Consider the following 22,717-nt stretch of genomic DNA (forward strand, 5'->3'; position numbering starts at 1 on the left):
GTCGCATTACGTGTTCTTGGCAAGAATGCACAAGCAACTTATCCTGCAAACACAGACAGCATTTACAGAGACAACCAGATTATCTCGACCGACTAAAAACAGTTACTGAACAAGTTACTGTACATGGCGGGCATGTACTAGTTCAAACGCCAGATACGCGCATGAACAACGGTGTCCAGAGGCTGAGACAGCGCCAGTGTAAAGTCTGCTCCTGCTACAAGCCTGAAGGTAAGCGGCGTGGGGGGACATCGACATTCTATTGCCCAAAGTGTTTGGAGGACAAGAAGGGTGTGGTGACGCTTTGCAACAAAGTCCGAGGGCATCCAGCAAACGAGATATGGCATATCCTGTGGCAGAACGGTGAGTTTTCGCCAAAGGAGAGTCACATTCGGGACCGTAGTCTTGCCAACCCGTAGCTAACCTTGTCAATACACGTACCTTCACAATCTCAACCATTTATTGGCACCGTACCTGCACATGCGTTCGCCTCTGTTAGCTCTCGCTTGGCCATCCAGTTACTGCCACTATGCCGCTATAGTTTGCACCGCTGCTTGGGGTCTAGTTGGGGGAAGGAGGGAGATGTTTGTCTGTGATGCGTGTGCTGTGGTTGTCTCCAAATTTAGAGCTTGCATAGAATGACCAGGAAACAGTTGATTGGAGAATTTTAAATCCGCTGATCACACCATCCCCTTCTGCGGAATAATTACCAAGGAGGTTAGCCACATTCGTTGCTAAGAAAGTGCATTTTTAACCTTGAATTAATTATATCATATTTTAACGAAGTTATTTTCTTATACCCTCCGGGAGGGTAAAAGCATTTTTCTTAGCCTATTCGTGTCACACCTCCGCGTCCAAGGGGTTAACCCCGCGTTCTTGAGCGCTGCAACTTACGGCAAGACTAATGTCGTTGAGCTCCTGCTCACCACTGGTCTAATCACTGCCGAGTCTCTTGATAACGCCTTCGAGGCTGCTGCGAGACTTGTCGGGGTTGTTCACTTCGACACAGTGATATTCGTATACATGACACGCCGAGCATTTCTAGACGCAACAAACAAAGCACACGAACGTATTTCTGACAAAGCAATTATAACAGCATTCGAAAAGGCTACTGAAGGTGAAGAAAGTAACATCAACTACCACAGTCGCTACCAGGAGCTCTGTATCCCCACTGAGATGATCTGCAAAGCCTTCGTCATTGCAGCATCTAACGGCAACTTGGAGGTCGAGGAGCATCTATATGACTATCACCGCATTTCTGCTGAAGCAATGGGTGAAAGTTTCGCCGGTGCAGCATGTAGCAATCATGTGGACATGATGACGTCGCTCTATGACGGTCAGCACATTCTCCATGGCCGTTTTTCAAGCATTTAAGAAAGCTCTTGTTGTGGAGAATCCTTCAGCTTTGTAGTACTTAGAGACAAAGCCAACGCAGGAAGAGCGTGTGCCGCGAGAATTGAAGCACCAAGCGTTCGTGGCTGCTGCCAGGAAGAAGACGCACTGTCGCTACTAACGAGACACGAACGTGGAGAATGGCCACTGGATGCACTGAAAGAAGCACTCGAGGCGCCATATTACCGTGTCATCGAGAACATCATCTAACCGATTGACCACGTTGGAACTGAACATAAAACGTTAGCTCCGCGTACCGGTATTATAGGTTTTGTAAAATACCCTGGGTAAAAATTACTTTTTGAAAGTAAAATGTACAATTACTTTAATCGCTTTTAGTAAGAACAATTTCATTTGATGGCGTAGCTACGCTGGGCTCACCGAAAAAATGTAGTTTTTTTTAGTTTTGGTGCCGCTAATACTGTACTACAGTAGTAGCCTATCGTTATAAAATTCATACTCTTTTTATATCAATTCGGTAATAGCCGCTCATGTTAAATAGAAGACAAGTTATTCGATGACGCCCGTCCGTAAACAATAAACCTGCCACCTCCACGAAATGAAAGCAGTTCTTCATTGTTCTATCTCTTTTTAAGCGTCACTAGTTTGCTTCAAAATGAGCCACTACATCAGTCCAATCGCTATCATTTTTCTTCTTGTATGTGTCTCTGTTTCGGATTCCAAGAGGCTGTTTGGGGCTCAAACACCCCCGACAATGGTCAACGAAGATAGAGGAATCCCGGGCTGGAACAAGATTGCGTCGCCGGTGAGGACAAAAATATCAAAAGTCGCTAATGCCGTGATTTTAAGAACTTGGTTGTCCACGTGAAAACCTGTTGACGACGCATTTGCGAGTCTGAAGCTTAACCAAGGTTTGAGTAAAGCTCTTGGCAGCCCAAACCTACCGCTTATGAGAAGGTATGTGGACATGTTCAACAAGAAGAATCCTGACAGGCAAGTGTCGTTAGTCAATATGCTCTCGACGAGATACGGAGAAAAGGCGTTGGCCGAAGCGCTTGTACGTGCGACGAAGGCCAAAGATCGATAAAAATCGCATCACAGCTGCAGAGCCAGCAATTCAAAAATTGGTTGCACGCGGACAAGTCTGCTGATGACATCTTTGCGATGCTAAAAATCAGCCACGATCCGACTCCAGCTATGATCGATTCGAAACTGGAAGCGCTGCGAGGATATATTTTCGTGTTCAACCGTAAGAACCCCCTACATGTAAAGGACGAGCTCACAGTGTTGCGGGATGGCTTCGGTGACAGCAAGCTCGCGATGTGGATTGCAAAGCTCATGCACGGTCCAGACTCGGACAAGGCCACATTGTACAAAGATTGGCTGTTTGCGAGATGGTACGAAGAAAAAGCTGCTCCGGCGGGCATTTTTACCCATGTGTTTAAGGTCTCAGACGACTACCGGGGAGCTGACGTTATTTGGATGAGATGGATAGCTAAAAACTACAACTTCTACATGGACAAGATTACTTAGGGCTGACTTTTGTGTGCCCTCGGTATTAAAAGTCAAGTGAAAGTAACTACCGCTACAATTGCAACATTCTCATACCGCTTTATTTGCAAGAACAATCAGACTGCTAAGTTGATTCGCTGATTTTTAGTGCTGGATGGTGTGCATGTCTTCTCAGGGTCCTCGGGTTTAAGAATATCTAAAATGTCGATCGGGTTGTTCAGTTTTGGCACACCTGCAGCGTTTCGGCCATCGTCGTTCCTCCACACTAAGCTGGCCTCTTTCGTTACGAAAAACTTCACGACCACGACTCACTGCCAACAACAAAGGAGTCCACTTTGACTTGGTTACACTATCGACCCGATGCAGCAAGGAAACAACATCAACAAGGACTCGCTGAACCGCCGTCAATAGCTAAACTCGAGTCTCTCTGAATTAATATCCGAGCGCACTCTGATGACCGATGTACACTGCTTCGCGCAGAGTCGCCATCGCTGTCTTTTGCGTTACTCTGTGACCGTTAAGCTGTGTTTTATCCGCAGTTTAATCTTTTCGCATGACCTCTCTGTGATGCGGTCGTCAAAGGCGCCGAATCTACTCCGCAAGAGTTCACGTGAGCTCCACGCTCCAGTAACGTTCGAGCTGCCTTCACTAGCTCGCTTTCAGCTGCAAATGTCAACGCAGTGCTGTGTGGCTGCTAACATGACTGGCGTTGGAGCTGCCCCGTTACTCAAATTTATCTGGCATCACACTTAAGTAGCAAACAAACAATGTCCAATTGAAACATTTGGCGGGACCCCGGGGTCCGGATGGGACCCCGGGGCTCTCATAAGTAACCGGTAGAAAACATAACCAATTTTTGTTTTGGCTGCTGAGGTACATCCACGATTACATTTGTAGAGCTGATATGCTGCCGAACTGTCAGCATGGGTGTTTTTTGTGTTGGAGCGTCAACGTCGTTGACATCGACGAACAGATCTAGTGTCATCAGGGAGAATCTGGTACGTACTCACTGTGTCAAGTGGACACAGGTCACAGTGCGATGAACACGGGCGACAGAGTGGCTCCAGCATTAGCGACATCAATGGGAGCGACGTGGGTATTTCGACGTGAGCGATGAGAAGGCTTGGGCAGGCGGCTCGGTCAAAGGGGACTCCGTCTGCATGTAGTGTCAGTTAGTTTTGCATTTTAAAGACCCACCAGCTCCATCACTTTCCAAAACACCATGACGAGTACAAGCGCCTTTCCGCCTCTCCGCAACCCTCCTTCCTCCAAGTGTCAACTTCCGACAGGTTATGACGTCCGCAAATACGGCTACGGCGTTCGCGACGAAGCTGAAGCAGTTCAACGGTACTGGGTTCCCAGCGTGGGGCGCCTAGGTGAAGCTGGTCCTCGAGATCAAGGGACTCTGGGCTGACGTCGAGAAGGATGCGCCACCGGCTGACGGGCTTGCAGCGGAGGCTGAAGCGCTGAAGGTGTACGATGCGGCTGTCGCCGCTGGAACGTCCGGGACGGTGGCTCCGAGAACACCACTACATGAACAAGTCATGCGGCTGAAGAGGGCGTCATCGATCATCCTGTCGGCGCTGACGGAGAAACTGGCAGCGGAGGTGTATCTGTTTGATCACCCGCTGGCCATGCCGCGCCACCTGCGGCTGACCTACAACGTGAAGTGTAGTTCCAGCGTCGGTGCTGCGAAACGAGAGTACATGAGTCTGTACCTCGCTGATGGTGACTCCATGACGGAGCACATCAAGACCACCAAGAGGGTGATTGGGGACCTCCAAGAGCAGCGTGTGTACTTGGCGGACGAAGAGAAGCGCCAGAACTTCATGCAGAGTCTGGGACCTGCGTGGAACGGTTTTGTCGGCGTTCTCGAGATGTGCCAGACATTCGAGGCGATGGTGACGCGGTGCCAAGCTGAGGCAATTCGTCGAGACCAGCAGAAGAATCGTCGCTCGACGAATGGCAGTGGTAAGTCGAATGCATCGAATGGAGCCTTCTCTGCTGAACAAGTGGCTGGCAAGAAGGGGAAGAATAAACGTGACATGACCAAGGTCAAGTGTTACAGCTGCCAAGAAATGGGGCACTTCGCGCGAGACTGCTCGAAGGAGCGAGTGCCACCGAAGGGCAAGGGCGGCGAGGCCGCTAGTGTGGCGTTCTCGGTCCACGATGTGACCGACGAGTGCAAGCGAGAGTGGATCGTGGACAGCGGGGCCACGAGCCACATGACAGGACATGCTGACAACTTGGTGGGGGCGCGTGAGCTGGCAGAGCCTCGTGTGCTCACAGTTGCGTCCGGTGACAGCGTGGTGGCAACCGCCATGGGGCAAGCACCACTGTACCAGAACGGGAAAGAGGTATGCGTCCTCCAAGATGTCCTATTTGTGAAGGGACTAGCCCGCAACCTCGTGTCTGTTGGGGCGGCATCGCGTCGCGGGATGACGGTGGAGTTTAAGGGAGTTGGTTGCGCTATTCGCGCGTCGAATGGAGTGACCATACAAGCATCGAGAGCACACAACCAAATGTACGTGCTGGATGCTGCCAGCAAGCCCGTCGAAGATGTCGCGATGATGACGAGCGAAGCGCCTCATGTGGAGACGTGGCATCGCCGCTTTGGACACTTAAATGTGCAAAGTGTTCAACAGCCTCTGGGAGAGCTGGGGGTACCATTGAAAGGTGCTGTGAAGCAAGCGTGCCCAACGTGCGTGAGTGGCAAGCTGTCACAAAAGCCATTTGCGGCAAAGGACAATCGCGTCCTCAAGAAAAACCAGATCCTGCTCGCAATCGACTACGTGGGGCCAATGCAGGTGACGTCTCGTGAAGGTTTTACTGGTATGGCAAACGTTGTTGTGGAGCCATTTCATCTAGATATGGTGTATCCACTTCGTGTGAAGAGCTCTCAAGCTCAACTGGATGCTATCAAGGACTGCATCGCGAAGATGAAGGCGTATGCTCCGACATATCGTGTGGCGTTCGTCAAGTCAGACAACGCTGCAGAGTACACAGGTGGTGTGTTTGCTGCCTATTGTGAGAAGAACGACATTGTACAGGAGTTCTCGACTCCGTACAGTCCACAGCAGAATGGGAAGGTCGAGCGTGGCAATCGCGTAATTGTCGAGATGGCTCGGTCCATGATGCTTGGAGCCAACTTGCCAACTGTGTACTGGGCTGACGCAGTCGTGTGCGCTGGGTATGTGCGGAATCGCTGTCCAACGAAGTTGCTTGATGGGAAGACGCCGATGGAGGCCTTGTTTGGGAAAGCTCCTGACATCAGCAACTTGAGAGTCTTTGGATGTAAGGCGCAAGCACTGGTTTCGAAGGAGCACCGTAAGAAGCTGGACTCCAAGACACGCAACGGCATCTTCATCGGGTATGCTACAGGTGGTGCGTACTTGGTGTACATTCCGCACCATGGGACTGGTGAAGCAATCACGGCGCGCACCGTTGTATTCTACGAAGACCAGTTCCTTCCTGCCGAAGATGGAGACGAGATCACGATAAGCTCGCAGCTGGATCTCTTGCAGTTGGATGCGGTTATCAGCACGCTTTTTTCACGTCTCGAGACAGTAGAAGAAGAAAAGCAAGATGTGTCCATGGCCACACCCGGTGAGGAGGACGTGGCAATGGCGCCGACACCGAGCGCAGTAAGCAGCAATTTGGAAACACCGGATCAACCAACGAGTGGGAGTTCTCAACCAGTGGGAGCCGCTCGTATGCAAGCCCGGCTTCGAGGTGATCCACGTCTAGAGAAGGCAAAGAATCCTGTTCGCAAGTCCAGCAGGATCCCGAGGCCAAGTCAGCGCAAGCTGGACTACGACGAGTCGCACTTGTCCATGGAGGAGGTCTGCGCGATGGTTGAAGAGCGTGTTATTCCTGCAGCAGTTGATGGTAGGAGTGTTCGAGACGGCTACATCTACAGCAAGCTAACACCAAGTGACATTACGAATTGGGCTCTGGGTGTTGAGCCGCTCAACATTGAAGAAGTCGACGCGTCTGATGATCGAAGCGAGTGGGAGCGTGCAATGGACGACGAGATCCAGAGTCTTCTGGACAATGGGACGTTCGAAGAAGTACCATTGCCTCCAATCCGCACTGCTGTGAAGTCAAAATGGGTGTTCAAAAAGAAAACTCTTGCGGATGGCAGCTTGGACAAGTACAAAGCACGTGTCGTCGCTAAGGGGTACAGCCAGCGGTTCGGAGTGGACTACACTGAGACGTTCAGCCCGGTCGTGCGCCACAGCACTCTTCGTCTTGTGCTGGTCATTGTGGTGACGAGACGCATGAAGCGCATGCAGTTGGATGTGAAGGCCGCGTTCCTCAACTCAGCCTTGGACGAAGAGATCTACCTGGAACCAGCTGAAGGCTACAAGAATGCTGATGAACACGTATGGCGTCTGCGCAAGGCACTCTACGGGCTAAAGCAAGCGTCAAGATCCTGGTACGAGAACCTGCGTCTCTTTCTGGAGAGTCAAGGCTTCTATCAAGGAGAAGCCGACTACTGCCTGTTCTCAAAGGGCAGCGCGGATGACGACAATCTGATGATAATACTCGTTTACGTTGACGACATGTTGGTGTTCGCAACGCACGATGAGGACCTGGCCTCGTTCAAGGCTGCTATGGAAACGACATACGACGTGAACGACTTCGAGGATGCCAGCTACTTCCTTGGATTGGAGCTGCAGTGGTCACCAAGTGGTGACGAAGTGACTATCGGGCAGCAGAAGTATGCGAAGTCAATCCTCGAGCGGTTCAACATGGATAAAACGATGCCAGCACGCACTCCGATGGAGGAACGTTTTCGTGATCAACTCTTCAAGGCGCAGGAGGTGATCAACTTTCGTCCCCGTCCTGCCATCGGAGCGCTGCTTTATCTGACGGTAAACACGAGACCGGATATGGCTACTGCGGAGCGGACTCTTGCTCAAGAGATCGAGACTCCGACCGACTGCCTCAAGCACGGTGTGGAGCACGTCTTTCGGTACCTGCGCAACACTCAAGATTTTAGGCTGGTATACAAGAGCAGTGCTGTAAAAGGACTCGTTGTATACTGCGACGCTGCATTCGCAGTGGAGCGCAATGCTAAGTCGGCGACGGGGTACGCTATCTTCTACGACGGCTGCCTGATCGAGTGGGGATCGAAGAAGCAGTCGATGGTGACGCTGTCCTCCACCGAGGCTGAGTACATTGCGATGGGGAGCGGTGTCCAGGAGTGTATTGGGATCAACTTGGTCTTAAAGGATTTGGGACTGGAAGTTGACCAGATCACTGTGTTCGAAGACAACCAAGGGGCCCAACACCTGGCGGAGAGCAAGGCCGTGACGCAACGCTCGCGCCACATCGACACGAAGTATCACTGGCTTCGTGAGAAGGTGAAGGAGGACCACATTCGTATCGAGTACTGCCCCACTGCGGAGATGATCGCCGACCACTTCACCAAGGCTCTGGGAGCAACCAAGTTCCAGTACTTTCGTGACCGTCTCGCCGTTCGTCGAGTGGGAGTGTTGGAGCGTCAACGTCGTTGACATCGACGAACAGATCTAGTGTCATCAGGGAGAATCTGGTACGTACTACTCGTTGGCCCACTGTGTCAAGTGGACACAGGATGAACACGGGCGACAGAGTGGCTCCAGCACTAGCGACATCAATGGGAGCGACGTGGGTATTTCGACGTGAGCGATGAGAAGGCTTGGGCAGGCGGCTCGGTCAAAGGGGACTCCGTCTGCATGTAGTGTCAGTTAGTTTTGCATTTTAAAGACCCACCAGCTCAATCACTTTCCAAAACACCACGACGAGTACAAGCGCCTTTCCGCCTCTCCGCAACCCTCCTTCCTCCAAGTGTCAACTTTCGACACGCTGGTTCGTTCCGTTCAGCAGAAACTGCTCCAGCAAGTAACCGTTCGTGGCGTGAAGCTCCACACCGTCGAAGCCTGCCTCCAAAGCGTTTTCGGCTGCACGCTTGTAGTCATCGACGATGCCTGGGATCTCACTGACCTCGAGAGCTCGGGGGTTCGGGTGAGGCAAACGACCCTCGATAGTGGTGGCGAGACTCTGCACGCCCTCCATGTTCGTCGCGCTAGCCGAGACAGGTTGGGCTCCGTTCGGAAGGTTCAAGGGGTGACTGATGCGGCCTGTGTGCCACAACTGGTTGAAGATCTTGCCACCTTTGTCGTGCACTGCGGATGTCACGGCCTTCCAGCCTTCTACTTGCTCCGGCGTGTAAAGACCTGGAGCTCCGTAGTAACCGCGAGCGTAGGCACTAATGTTGGTGGCCTCCGAGATCAGTAAGCCACCATCAGTAGCGCGTTGTCTATAGAACTCGGCTACGGCATTTCCAGGTACCCCGTCGTTCCCCGTACGCTGACGGGTCATGGGTGCCATCACCACGCGGTGTTTCAATTGGGTCGGGGCCTTCTTGCCACCAAGTTTCACTGCAGAGAAGAGCTTGGACGCCATGATAAACGATGAGCTAAATTTGCTGTTGTCGACCTTGCTAGTTGGAGGAGATTTAAAAAATGCTACATGAGTTGCTGGCGTCGGTCACAAGACTGATTTAGCACTCGAGTGCGGCAATCATCACCGTTTCGCTTCTGTTTACCACATACATGTATGTACATGTAACTGATGACGCGATCTTATTCTCTACACACTGGGAATGTTGGCGCACAGCTTTAAAAAAATCGCTCGCATTGTGGTCAACATATTTTTAGCGTAAGCAATGAACGAGGCTGGCACCACTGTCATTGATGGAGTCGTCGGTTTGGCCGCGCTTTCGCAATGCCTCTGCAACAAGCTTTTCAACTACAATTTCCCTGCAGCCTCCAGGTGAAATTACGCATTAACAATTTCTCTATTTACTACAATTAGCAACTCAAATGTAGATCTGCTCGTCTTCTTCCATCTTGTGGTGCAGTCCGACCGACTCGACGGCAAACTCGCCGAATTTGATCTCCTCACCAGTCTTGCCGATCAGGAAGCGCTTCTTATAGATTAGATTGGGGTAAATCTGTTCCGTCTGCACTGCCACGAATCTCTCAGCACGTGCATTGCCTCCACGCGGTGGTGAAAGTCGAGCCCGCTCGTTGGGCAACACGAGGACCAAGACTGTCAAGAGCAACAGCACGCCACACCCCGTCCACGTACACACGTTGCCTACCTTGGTATTTGTCAAAAAAACCTTTACCCGTCGTTGTGAGGTATCAACAAGTCGTCTTTGTGTCATCATGATGTCCATGCCTGGTGCGTGATCCAATACTCGAGCGTTTTGGAAAATAAACAGCAGCGCAGATGCTGTCATCGTATCCACCAGATTGCCATTCATGTAGAAATGGTTGCTGTCGACGTACTGGAGATACGTATCCACCGTTGACGAGCACTTGTGCGTGCTGTCCCGTGGCCACGACTCTAAGTGCTCCAATGTCGCAAACGACGACGTTTGTCCGGGGACAACTCTTACTTTGGGCTCTAAGAGCTGAACAAGAGAGACGGGAGATCTTGCACTGCCACTTTGGAGTTGAGATGGGAGCAGCTGTTTGGGCAGTACCAAGTGGCGATCACCGTCACCAAGCTGGTGGTACAGTACCTCACAGCCTTCTTCGGATGACGTCCATAAGTCGCACTTGTATGCAGCATGATCGAAACGCCATGATAAACGGCCGAGCGACAGCACCAACGAGCGTGTCGCTACAGCGGCCTCACTTTCAACGCCAGTCACAGTCGTAAAACCATATAGGAATGCCGTGTTGGAGGTGTTCATTTGAGCCATTCCAATCTGCTTGCGTGGCAGATTTTGCTTAAGATTTAGTTGTGTCTCCAGCAGCGCACAATTGGTTTCGCCACAAACGACCGAGGCGTTGCTCGGGTTGCGAAGCGGCAATGACAACGTCATGACATGGATATCCATTAAAGAGCTCTGTGTCCGCGTCTCGAAGGAAGCGTCTACAGTAGCAATCTCCGCCAAAGGCAATCCCATGTCAAGTAGTGAGCTCATGACATCATCCAGAAACTCGTCCATGTTTGAAGGCGGCGTGGTAGATGGACGGTTGCTACTAGCCCTCACACTCTTCGACAAAACCGCTTTCCCTTGCACCCACAGCTCGTACGCCGTGGCTAGTGACATGACCTCACTCAGCTGCGCGTCACTCGCAGGATCGGCAGCACCAGGGTGAGAGATCTCGAAGCGCTTCGTCGCTTCTTCACGCGACCATCCATTCCCGAACTCGACACCCCACTTACGCAGAGGGAAGCCGAAAACAGCCTTCGGGGTTGTAGATAGTAAAATCTTTGTAGCGAACTGGTCTTCTCCTGTAGAGCTGCACCTCGACATTTCCAATGGCTGCATGGGATCCACCTTTCGTGCCAACGCCGATTTCAAGATGGTGTCGCCCAGTCCTGCACCTCCCAGCTCCGTTCCATCCTGCATCAAAAATCTTGTTGCCGTGGTTGAGTTGTTATTGCTGATTGTTGAGTTGTCATCCTTCTGGTTGGCCTGCACAGCCGAAAGTGAACTGCCCACGGCCATCATGACAGCAGGGATGAAGATTGTAAGCGCGAACTTTTTGAACTTGCTCTGCTTCTTAGTCGCCGGGTCGTCGCCTGGGTACCATCTTAAATTGTGCAGGTACACGATGAAGACGGGGAAGATTTCTTCCACGCCGAGGCCCACGATAGACTCGATGAAGCCCATGATGAGACCGATGTACGAGTTGACCGTGTCCACTTTGCTATCAGCAGTACCCACAGGAACGCTCTTATCCACCACGAAACCCTCGCGCAGCCACGCAGCGATTGCTGACATGACAGCGGCTGTGAGCACTACGAGCACAGCAAACCGCTTCCATCGCAGAATGATCTCGGGTCGCGGCTGAGCCAATTCCCCATACGCTACTTCGTCGTGGGCGTCGCTGTCGCTTACGCTATCCACCCGCAGGCGGCCGATATTGTCCACCACCAGGCACGGGGACGTCGTCTGTAGATCACTGCGCTGCTCTGGTCGCACCCCGCGACTGCTGGCCAGTATGGCGTGTGGCGATTCGCACTCGAAGGCGTCGTCTGTATACGATGACATGCGGTCCTGCTCCAGTTGCCGCCGCTCGGCCACTTGCAGTTCGTACTTCGCTTCCGCTTGCGCTCTGAGCGACTGGTGCGTCTGCAGAGGCCCCGCCGGCGCACCCGAAGGTCGCTTCCTGCTGCTCATGCGGCCAGACGTTACTTTAGCTTGAATTTTGTAAGACGGAGTGAGATGGGCGTCATATTAATACCGAATACGATTTGGCTATGATCTATATTATAATAGCGTGGCACAACAACTGGCTTCTAAGTTATTTTACAGGCATCTGAGCTACTACTGTACAGTACATGTACTACATTTAAAATACTGCTCCTCTTATTTATTATAAGAAAGTAAAATAAACGATATCACTGTCCAAGGGATTGGTGCCACTTCCACGATGGACCAACATGGAGAAGCTCCGACTCGGAATCCGAGAGGGCTTCGGTCTGATGTTAGCTCCGGCATCTCCTCTTCGACCAACAAGACGAACTGCTCCACAACGCACTCGAGCAGCTTTATGGTGGTCTCTTTGCCCACTTCCGGCGATGACTTACAGCGCAGCTTCGCGCCAGTTGAGTCGACGATGAACGACATGGCTCGCACCAACGCGCTTGCCGACCGCAACACCATCGTGGACATGAGTCTGCGGCTATCTCGTTTCGTGCTGTGTGTAGTGGCAGCTTTAATCTTCGCGTTCGGCTTTGCGCTGCTCACGAGCAACAAGAAGACCCTCATTTATGTGTACGAGAACAAACTGGCAGCCAACGAGACGCTGTCCGCCAAGGCCTCGTCCGTCGTGGAAGACTACAACACCCTCTTCGGTTACATCCTGTTCGCGGGCGGTAAAGTCTTTGAGGTCTTCTGCGAGACGCTAATCTTCCCCACGCTGGCCACGTATCTGCACAATTGCAGTCTGTACCCTGGAGACCAGCCAGCGCGCATGCACTCGGTCGTCAAGGCACGCAGCATCTTTTGGGGACTCAAGACTGTCATTATCCTCATGAACGTCGGGTTTACGAGTGTTTATGTAGGTCAAACCACCTTCGAAGCGGGACAAATTTCTCGCCACCTCGCTGTCTCGGATGAGTTCACAAGCATGACAATAGAGATGGAAATGCCGTGGACTGTAGACTTGGACGCTGACGTGCTTCACTCAGTCCTGCAATCATCTATAACCGGAACTACAACTCCGTTCACATTCGAAGATACCTGCAAATGGTCAGAACACAATAAGGACGACGCAGCACAGCAGTGGGGAGCGTGGGTCGACGACGTGGACACCACTTCCGTGAGCTTCAGCTTCCAATCGCACGCATGGAACGCTGCTCTACTTTCATCTCAAGGAACGGTGCCAACCAGGTCAGTGGAGATTCCGCTACGAGGCTACCTGGCCAGCAGTGACAAGTATGCGATCACCGACGACTGGGATGTTCCAGAGCTGTACTCGACCTTCAACCAGGGCATGACCAGATTGGGTCTAGCGAACGATCCAGTCGATGGAGCAACTCCCCAGTCATTCGACGAGCTGATTCGTGTGGTTGCGAGTGACCTGAAGACAGCGCTTCCCGATAACAACCGTGTTGGTGATCAAGTGTTACGCCTGGAGCACCGTGAACTGGCTGAGGACGTGCAGTTTACAAGTCTGACAATGTCAGTCCCGGTTGAGGCGGACATCACGGGATCTACACTGTGTGGAGCTTCTGGTTGTGTCTACGCCACGTCAACAACCGCCTTGGACCAACTTCACCTGCAGCCGGCCGTGTCTATCGCCTCGTACGAGAAGGACGCGGCGTCCGCCTTAGTCTACAGTAGTACCAATCAGTTTGTGCAGGAAGTGAAGGGAGCTCAAACTCCACACGAGGTGCTGACACTGTCGGTGGGCAAGATAACGTGGCAGCTGAGTCCGCTGCATATTCGACATGACGCCGCCTGTGCAGATGACGACGACGGGTGTCTCGGTCTGAGCCTGCCCTTCGCCACAGGCGACGGTGTTCTGTTGGTCGGTAAAGAAGCGCTAGCCACACAGCACTTGGCACACCCAGTGGCCCTTGTGACGCTGCATCCAGCCACAATACCAGATATGACTCGGCCGGACATCGATGCTCTCACGTCGTGGCATCGGCTGGTATCATCAAACGGCATGCTGGTGCGTCCAAGCTCGTCTGGATGTAAGTCGCTGGTGGATGCGTACCTGGCTCACCTCCAAGCAAACCATTTCTACCTAGACGATCAACTATCTCTGGATATGTACTCGACAGCTCTGTTTTACTTAGTTCAGCGCGGAGTACCGACGTCGTTTGCAGATGCCGTGTCACGACGACGTCTCGCTTTATCGGCTGCGATGGCCTCGAGTGGCTCTGGTTCCGGCAACGTCACAAGTGTTCGTGCTACGACGGACATCGAAGTGAACGTTCCTACGGCGACGGCTTTGGTGACGATGGCTGGATGTATTTTCATCGTGCTGCTGATGCTGTGTGTCATTTATCTGCCGACGCCGCGTGTTAAGCTTTCACCAGACACGACACCGGCCGCTCAGTACGTGCAGGTTCTGACGGACGACTTGTACCCGGACTTGGTGCACAAGAAGCGGTTGCGATTCGCGAACGGTGATTGTCTCCTGTTTAACGAGTACGTGGTCGATGCGATCGTGCTGCATGCCAAGCGCGACCAAACCAAGAAGATTTATCTGTAAGTTTAAAGTTAAGTTTTGAGTGCATTTGGCGATTGCTCAATTATGGCGATTGTTTAAATATGGCGATCGCTCAAGTTTCATAAACCCATCAAGACAACGGTAGCAACAGCACAAATGTACTGTGGCAGATTTTACTTACTAAGCATGGAAAAACTGTTCAGCAAAAGATCTCATTGTTACCCATCGGTGGCTTCTCACACTCGCGTTTCTCCTCATATTTCTTTCTCTTCGTTCCGTTCTCATGCCATCTATGTCGCCCCCTTCCGCCAATTGTGACCACAAACTACGCAGCTTGACGCCTGAGGAAAGGTCTGAAGCCATGCAGCAGCCCGAATTCTCGATAGATAGCAACACCATTGTGGAAGTGAGCTTACGGCTAGAGCGTTTCGTGATATGTGTGGCCGCCGCTCTAGCCGCATCCGGAGCCTTCCTATTCCTAATGTCCAAGGAAATTACTCTTAAGGTCTTAGAAGGAAGCGGTGAAGAGTTATCTAGGGAGGTGAAAGACGTTGTGGAAAACTACAAGTCTGTATCCGCTTACCTTCAGATCACAGCAAGTACAATTTTTGCTGTCTTCTGCGAGACGCTCATTTTCCCCACTTTAGCCACATATCTACACAATTGTAGCTTGTTTCCTGGCGACCAACCTGCTCGAGTGCACTCCGTGTTAAAGGAACGTGGCATTTTCTGGGGACTCAAGATGATCATCATCATTATGAATATCGGTTTCACTAGTGTCAACATAAACACCAACAGAGAATCTCCTTCAAGACGCCTTACTAGTTTCGACGAAGTGGATGGGATACTGATGCAAGTAGAAACGCCGTGGACTCTAGACTCTGACACTGACGTGCTTCACTCAGTCCTGCAAACGTCCATAACCGGAACTACAACTCCATTCACGTTCGAAGTTACCTGCAAATGGTCAGAACACAATAAGGACGACGCAGCACAGCAGTGGGGAGCGTGGGTCGACGACGTGGACACCACTTCCGTGAGCTTCAGCTTCCAATCGCACGCATGGAACGCTGCTCTACTTTCATCTCAAGGAACGGTGCCAACCAGGTCAGTGGAGATTCCGCTACGAGGCTACCTGGCCAGCAGTGACAAGTATGCGATCACCGACGACTGGGATGTTCCAGAGCTGTACTCGACCTTCAACCAGGGCATGACCAGATTGGGTCTAGCGAACGATCCAGTCGATGGAGCAACTCCCCAGTCATTCGACGAGCTGATTCGTGTGGTTGCGAGTGACCTGAAGACAGCGCTTCCCGATAACAACCGTGTTGGTGATCTAGTGTTACGCCTGGAGCACCGTGAACTGGCTGAGGACGTGCAGTTTACAAGTCTGACAATGTCAGTCCCGGTTGAGGCGGACATCACGGGATCTACACTGTGTGGAGCCTCTGGTTGTGTCTACGCCACGTCAACAACCGCCTTGGACCAACTTCACCTGCAGCCGGCCGTGTCTATCGCCTCGTACGAGAAGGACGCGGCGTCCGCCTTAGTCTACAGTAGTACCAATCAGTTTGTGCAGGAAGTGAAGGGAGCTCAAACTCCACACGAGGTGCTGACACTGTCGGTGGGCAAGATAACGTGGCAGCTGAGTCCGCTGCATATTCGACATGACGCCGCCTGTGCAGATGACGACGACGGGTGTCTCGGTCTGAGCCTGCCCTTCGCCACAGGCGACGGTGTTCTGTTGGTCGGTAAAGAAGCGCTAGCCACACAGCACTTGGCACACCCAGTGGCCCTTGTGACGCTGCATCCAGCCACAATACCAGATATGACTCGGCCGGACATCGATGCTCTCACGTCGTGGCATCGGCTGGTATCATCAAACGGCATGCTGGTGCGTCCAAGCTCGTCTGGATGTAAGTCGCTGGTGGATGCGTACCTGGCTCACCTCCAAGCAAACCATTTCTACCTAGACGATCAACTATCTCTGGATATGTACTCGACAGCTCTGTTTTACTTAGTTCAGCGCGGAGTACCGACGTCGTTTGCAGATGCCGTGTCACGACGACGTCTCGCTTTATCGGCTGCGATGGCCTCGAGTGGCTCTGGTTCCGGCAACGTCACAAGTGTTCGTGCTACGACGGACATCGAAGTGAACGTTCCTACGGCGACGGCTTTGGTGACGATGGCTGGATGTATTTTCATCGTGCTGCTGATGCTGTGTGTCATTTATCTGCCGACGCCGCGTGTTAAGCTTTCACCAGACACGACACCGGCCGCTCAGTACGTGCAGGTCCTGACGGACGACTTGTACCCGGACTTGGTGCACAAGAAGCGGTTGCGATTCGTGAACGGTGATTGTCTCCTGTTTAACGAGTACGTGGTCGATGCGATCGTGCTGCATGCCAAGCGCGACCAAACCAAGAAGATTTATCTGTAAGTTGAAGTGAGCTAAGTCGTTTTTATTACCGAATCTACCCGAATAGAAGCCCTTAAGCTGAGGAAAAAGAATAAAATGGCAACGTCAAGCGACAGGAGGGCGACGCCACTTCAGCCTACGCCGCTCGTAATTGTGAACCTGGCTCTGCGTGATACGGCATATCTCTCTAATCTTCCGCATGTATTGCACCTCGTGTCGACCTTCATGGACGACACAGTGAACATCCCGCTGCACAAAGCATGTGCCATTGGATCACTGGCGCCCTTGATCGCATCTGGATTTACAGCCAAACCCCTCGTTGCGAAGATTGGCGATGGTGTCCTGCTGCATCACTGCAGACTAATCGCCATTACAAGCGGTGGCAATTCTCGCAGTCATTAATCCAGGCCCGACGCCGAGAGTTGGCGATGGTCGATTGGATTTTTAGTCGTTTTTCGCATTGCGTGAGTCAGGTGGAAGTGGTGGAGGAAGCAGCATCAACGGGTCAATTGGAGATGCTGAAGCTTCTGCTGGACAAGGACAGCGGTCGAATGAAGAAGTACGAGGCTGGTGCTGACAAACGGTGACGACCATCGAGTTATGGAGCAGACCAATGGCGTTACTTGGGGCGGCAACGATATGCTACTGGCTGCGAGAAATGGGCACGGTGCTATTGTTCGCTGGCTGTACGAACAAACCGGTTTTGCGCACCGTGGCCATAGTACTGTGCTATAGCATTCTGTTTTGTCCGGGGATCTATCGCTGGTCTAGTTGGCTGATTTCGCGTGGCTTCCAAGTGCAACATGGGAAATTCCTGGTCGACTGCGCTGCTGAAAAAGGCCATTTACCGCTACTTGAGTGGCTTGTCGAACAAGGACATGCGGGTAACGAGCGTTGGATATAATTTCCGAGCAAACACTTAGAAGTTATCAAGTGGCTAGACGAATCGGGTCTAGGAACCGGTGCTGATGAAGCTTTCGTGGCAGCCTGCGATGATGGTCCGCTACCCGTTGTGTGGTGGCTAGCAGAGCACGCGTCAGTGAAGGGCATAGTCATTAAACCAGAATCAGCTCAGATCGCACTCGGGTCTGCTGCCGGTGCCGGGCGTCTGGAGGTGGTTCAGTGGCTTCTTAACCGCAATGTCGGAAAAAAAGCACGTATGCTATAGGCGCTGCTGCTTTGAATGGGCATTTGGAGGCTGCCAAATACCTCTATTCGCAAGGCTTGTCCGGATGCCAGCGTGAAGCCTTCAAGATTGCTGCCAAGAACGGGCACCTCGACGTCGTTCAATGGTTGTGGTCGGAGTTTAAGGATGATCCAAACGCGGATCTGCTGTGTGTATACGGCACGAGAGAATTTGTGCCGCGAGCACCCCCATTAACGCGTGAAATGAGTGAAGCGGCTAGTAATGGACATCTGGCAGTGATTCAGTACCTTCACAACATTGCGCTATCACTTGCTGGGAAAAAGAGAAAGCGTGGAGAAGAGTCACGGCACTCCAGTGTCATTACTATGGAATCCACGGTAGTCGAAGCTGCTAGAAATGGTCATTTGGATGTCGTGCAGTGGGTTTGCACTCACACAGATGTCGAATCGACCGAGGATGCCATGGCTTGTGCTGCGAGTGGGGGCCATTTTCGAGTAATTGAGTGAAACCGATCGGAACACATCGGAACTGACGTGATAGATGAAGCAGCAGGATTCGGAGACTTGTCTGTGCTGAAATGGCTACTTGCCAATCAACAAGAGGAAGGGTGGTCAACCTATGCGCTCGATTGTGCAGCTCGTGGAGGCCACTTATCCGTTCTTCGGTGGCTGGTTGACCACTCAGAGTCATACCATGACTACTACGATGATTGCGATCCGATTATGAATACTATTCAACTAGCTCTGAAGGGTAACCATTTTGACTCACTTCTTTTCGTGTACAAGGAGTGCAATGACTGGAGCAGCGAGACCATTCTGCTGTATGACAATGTCTTCTGCAATGAGCACATCGAAGCATGGCTTCACGACGTAGGAGATGGACCCGAATTCGACTACATGTAGAACGCTGCTACTTGAAGTATTTGACAATAGCCAGCTAAACCTATGAATGGCTCAATTCATTGCATAATAAAATTACATGGAAGTAAGTTTAGGAATATTGGAAGAACCTTGTTCTCGCAGAATGTAAATAAATACTAACTGAAGTAGTAATTCGCCTCAAATTTTAGGCCGTGGCTAAAACCAACTGTAATCGTTATTAAAGAGCTGGAATGTCTCAACCAGCTAAGAAACCCAAACGACTGGTTTCAAAATTCAGCTGTGGGTTGAATTTTGATTCGTCCTCCTTTGCGCCTTTAAACAGTATATCAAACCAGCCTTTTTCTGATGGAACACGATCACTTATTTATTTTACTTAGCAAAACGACTGTTCTACAGCTCTAGCTTATTTTCAAACAAGCTGGATTTGCCCCTGCAAACCAAACACGGCCTTAAAGAGCTTTTAGCTCAATTCGCTATTATCAGCTGGTGGTTCAGTACAAGCAGTGCTGGGTAAAAATGTATTTCAAGTATTGGCATTGATCAGTACTGCCATACTGCAAGCATTTACAATACATGTACTGCAATACATACTGCTGGGACTGAAGCCCTCACACCAAAGCCCTCGGGCCGTAGTGGAGTGTCTGCGCTCGATCCGAAAGCGCTTAACCCACGTCAACTTCGAGAAGTTACTGGTTTTGAAGCATGACAGGCATGCTGACATGGTTGCGCAGGCTGTGCCAGGTATTGCAATAAATATTGCAAGCTCGGTGGGTATTGCAGTTCTTACTGCTACGTGATGGCTTACTCCAGTACATATTGCATAGTGTTGTCTTCTTTGCAATGCCCCCCCATACATTTTTACCCATACTGAGTACAAGTATTGAATGTGCTGGCTGCCAAACACTACGAATTGAGACAGCAGGGGTATTTGGAATCGACATTTCGGCAACTATTAATAAAATCCCGGAGCAGCTTGTATTATCGCGTCGCTCACTTATGCACAGCCTACCGCGAGGGACATTATAATCCGAGTCGTACCGTAGCCAACTCGTACTTATTTGAAAGCATTTTTAACGACTGGCTGTGACGTTTGTCGTATCCGTTGGGTCCTTTGCCCTCACTTCAGCTCATTACCAAATCTCCAGTTCCAGCGGGAAGCCTCATCCAGCCACAGGCGAATGCAGATTTTTCATCGCTAGCAAGCCCTGATACTCCGCGTGATCGAGATGATAGGACAAACTTCTTTCCCCATACGACCGACGCTGAGTACAGCCGAAAGACCTGACGTCCTTTTGCCAGGACGTTGGTGCTAGTTTGATCGATCCGATACGATGCCGATGTGCATGCTTGTATGGTTTGTGTATGTATTTTTTGTATATTGTGTATTGGGATGTGAGTGCGGATGAGGATGAGACTCAAACTTAGGACACCTTCCGAGAAGCATTTGCTCCGTGTGGACTGCTGTTGTATTCATACTGCCTGAGTCCGCATTTTGCTTCAGTTCTTTGTATGATTTTGTTTGTGAGCGAGGATGAAAGAAAGGATATCTGTGTTTGTTTGAGGCGATCATCGTGTTGCCGCTGAAAACAAAATCACTTTCTGCTGCCTTCCAACTGAGCTTGACTTCAAGTTTTCTGTTTTATTGCTGTGTGTCGTGCGAGAAGGTGATGATTCAATTATGCATAGTTCAACTGAACGCTACCAAAGCTGCTGTTGATAACATTCCATCAAAGTCTTTCGCTCCTATCTGATTCTCCACGACCAACAAGTGTATGAATTGCATGTGATGTTTCAACCGATTGCGCATGCCTACCGAAGAGAGAAGGGGTGATGAATTTGACATATGGGAATCTCTCTGAAGGGCTGTAGTGGCTCTCAAGGTGTAGAGAAACATTAGTCATCCTTGCACTGACTTTCTCGAATTGGAGCATGGTTCAACAAGTGACATCGCGATTGAAATGATGCTTACAAGATAATCCAACTCTGAAGCCTATGTGTAGATTGAAATCTAAGAGCTTTTTAACCCTGATCAATCGCAAAAACTAAAGTCAAATTGCTTTGCGCTAGGAGCGAGAATAACTTCATTAAACTCACAGAGAAAAAGTAACGCTACATTTACTACTACAGTAGGAGATGTACTACGTAGTACTGTAGTACTACTAGTAGGACACAATCGGATACTGGAATGGTGATACTCTTAACCACAACTAATATTTGAAGTACTACTAGTAGCACTACGTAGTGTTGAAGTGTAAGGCGAATGCTGATAAATACTAGTAGTTTTGGCTGCCGTCTTACAGCGCGTTGTTCAGCGTGACGACCAGCAATGCGTCCACCAAGCCCTTGACGCTTAGGCTGCGCCCTTCTGGGTGTCCTGATGCTAGTCCTCGCAGGCGGTTGCTATACTCAAAGCTGTCGTTCTCCTGGAGCCTCACATGCCTAAACTCGTTGCATCGCTTTATCATGCGCCGTTGATACATGAGCATCTCTTCGTCTCTGCATGGCGGAACCTCCACCACATCTCCGACCCAGGCAAGACAGTCGATTGAACAGGCCTCCTCGTCGCCCTTGATAGCCGCGGACAGGTCGAAGGTCAATGCCGCCGTGCAGGCCGACGGAATGTTTAAGGCCTTGTTGCTGGAGTCAGCATCCGATTCCAGTGCCGCGCGGATCGCTGTGACTTGCGTCTGCACTAGGTGTAGCTCCATACTTGAGCACGAGGAAGACGTCGACGTAGCTCCTTCAAGACCCTGCCCGTTGGTGTAGAGCGCCGAGCCAGTGAATACATGCTGAGCGATGGTACGGATCGACGGCATCCTCCTGCAGGTCAGTTCCGTTGGTGGGAAGATAAAAGTGAATCTCCTCGAGAGCTAGGCTCGACTGCCGACTGGGCAGTGGGCAGTGCCCATACATAATCACAACCTTGTCCATTTTGCGCCGCTGTAGGACGTCTTATACTCCCAACATCTCGTCGGTGAATTAACCTGGGTGAAATAGCTCCAATCAAATACAGGACTGCACCCCTTTTTCGCGCCCTTGGACCGTTGATAAACTTCCGGCCTGAATCCAAATGAGCTTTAATTTGTAAGCTAAAATCTAGTTTATTTGCAAATCCTATATGGTCCACCCCGCGTTTTTGTCAATGATGTGTCCTAATTGGTGACATAGCGTACAAGTTATTGTACAGAATGTCTTACCATACAAAATATGTTCTGGACCCAATCCTGCATAAGTCGATACATCACCTTTTACAGGAAAGATAAATCAATGGTGCCAGGAAACTCTCTGAAGACAGACTCATAAAATTCAATCACATCTCTATTTTCTTCCTTCTACTCAAGCTCCTCCACCTTCCTCGCCTCACCTTCAATAGGTTATGAGCTCAACGCAAGCCTCCACCGCTGACGACCGCGAGTTTCCGCGCCTCAATGGCCGGAACTTCATCATCTGGAGGACCCGCGTCACTGCCGCCCTCGAAGGAAAGAACCTTCTCGGCTACGTCGAGCGTATCGACTACACCGGTGACTCCGACTACGAGTTCGACTCCGATGAAGAGCTCAACCCGGCACTGTCCGACATGAACGACATGTCCGCCGCGCTTGATGCTGCCGGTGCTCCCAAGGCCGACGAAATAGTGGGCTCCTCACCGAGCGAGTCCTCCTCTGATGCCAGCTCCGCAAGCTCGGATGCACCCACAGCCGGAGACGAC

General features: G+C 51.2%; 3 protein-coding genes across 3 annotated transcripts; 2 read left to right on the plus strand and 1 right to left on the minus strand.

Annotated features, from left to right (window-relative positions):
* Nucleotides 1–337: 337 nt before the first annotated feature.
* PITG_04026 (uncharacterized protein) lies at nt 338–1,371 on the plus strand (the record flags this gene model as incomplete). The annotated part of the gene is made up of 2 exons (XM_002905697.1): nt 338–360; nt 828–1,371. 2 exons carry the CDS (start codon nt 338–340, stop codon nt 1,369–1,371), a joined length of 567 nt encoding a protein of 188 aa, XP_002905743.1.
* Nucleotides 1,372–9,730: 8,359 nt separating this feature from the next.
* On the minus strand, nt 9,731–12,076 carry PITG_04027 (uncharacterized protein; the record flags this gene model as incomplete). The annotated part of the gene is made up of 1 exon (XM_002905698.1): nt 9,731–12,076. The coding sequence occupies one exon, from the start codon at nt 12,053–12,055 to the stop codon at nt 9,731–9,733; it is 2,325 nt and encodes a 774-aa protein (XP_002905744.1).
* A 352-nt stretch (nt 12,077–12,428) lies between these two features.
* Nucleotides 12,429–14,603, plus strand: PITG_04028 (uncharacterized protein; the record flags this gene model as incomplete). Its single annotated transcript, XM_002905699.1, has 1 exon — nt 12,429–14,603. One exon carries the CDS (start codon nt 12,429–12,431, stop codon nt 14,601–14,603), a length of 2,175 nt encoding a protein of 724 aa, XP_002905745.1.
* Between the last annotated feature and the right edge of the window lie 8,114 nt (nt 14,604–22,717).

Source organism: Phytophthora infestans, genomic scaffold, assembly GCF_000142945.1.
Source record: "Phytophthora infestans T30-4 supercont1.5 genomic scaffold, whole genome shotgun sequence".
NCBI classification, from domain to species: domain Eukaryota; phylum Oomycota; class Peronosporomycetes; order Peronosporales; family Peronosporaceae; genus Phytophthora; species Phytophthora infestans.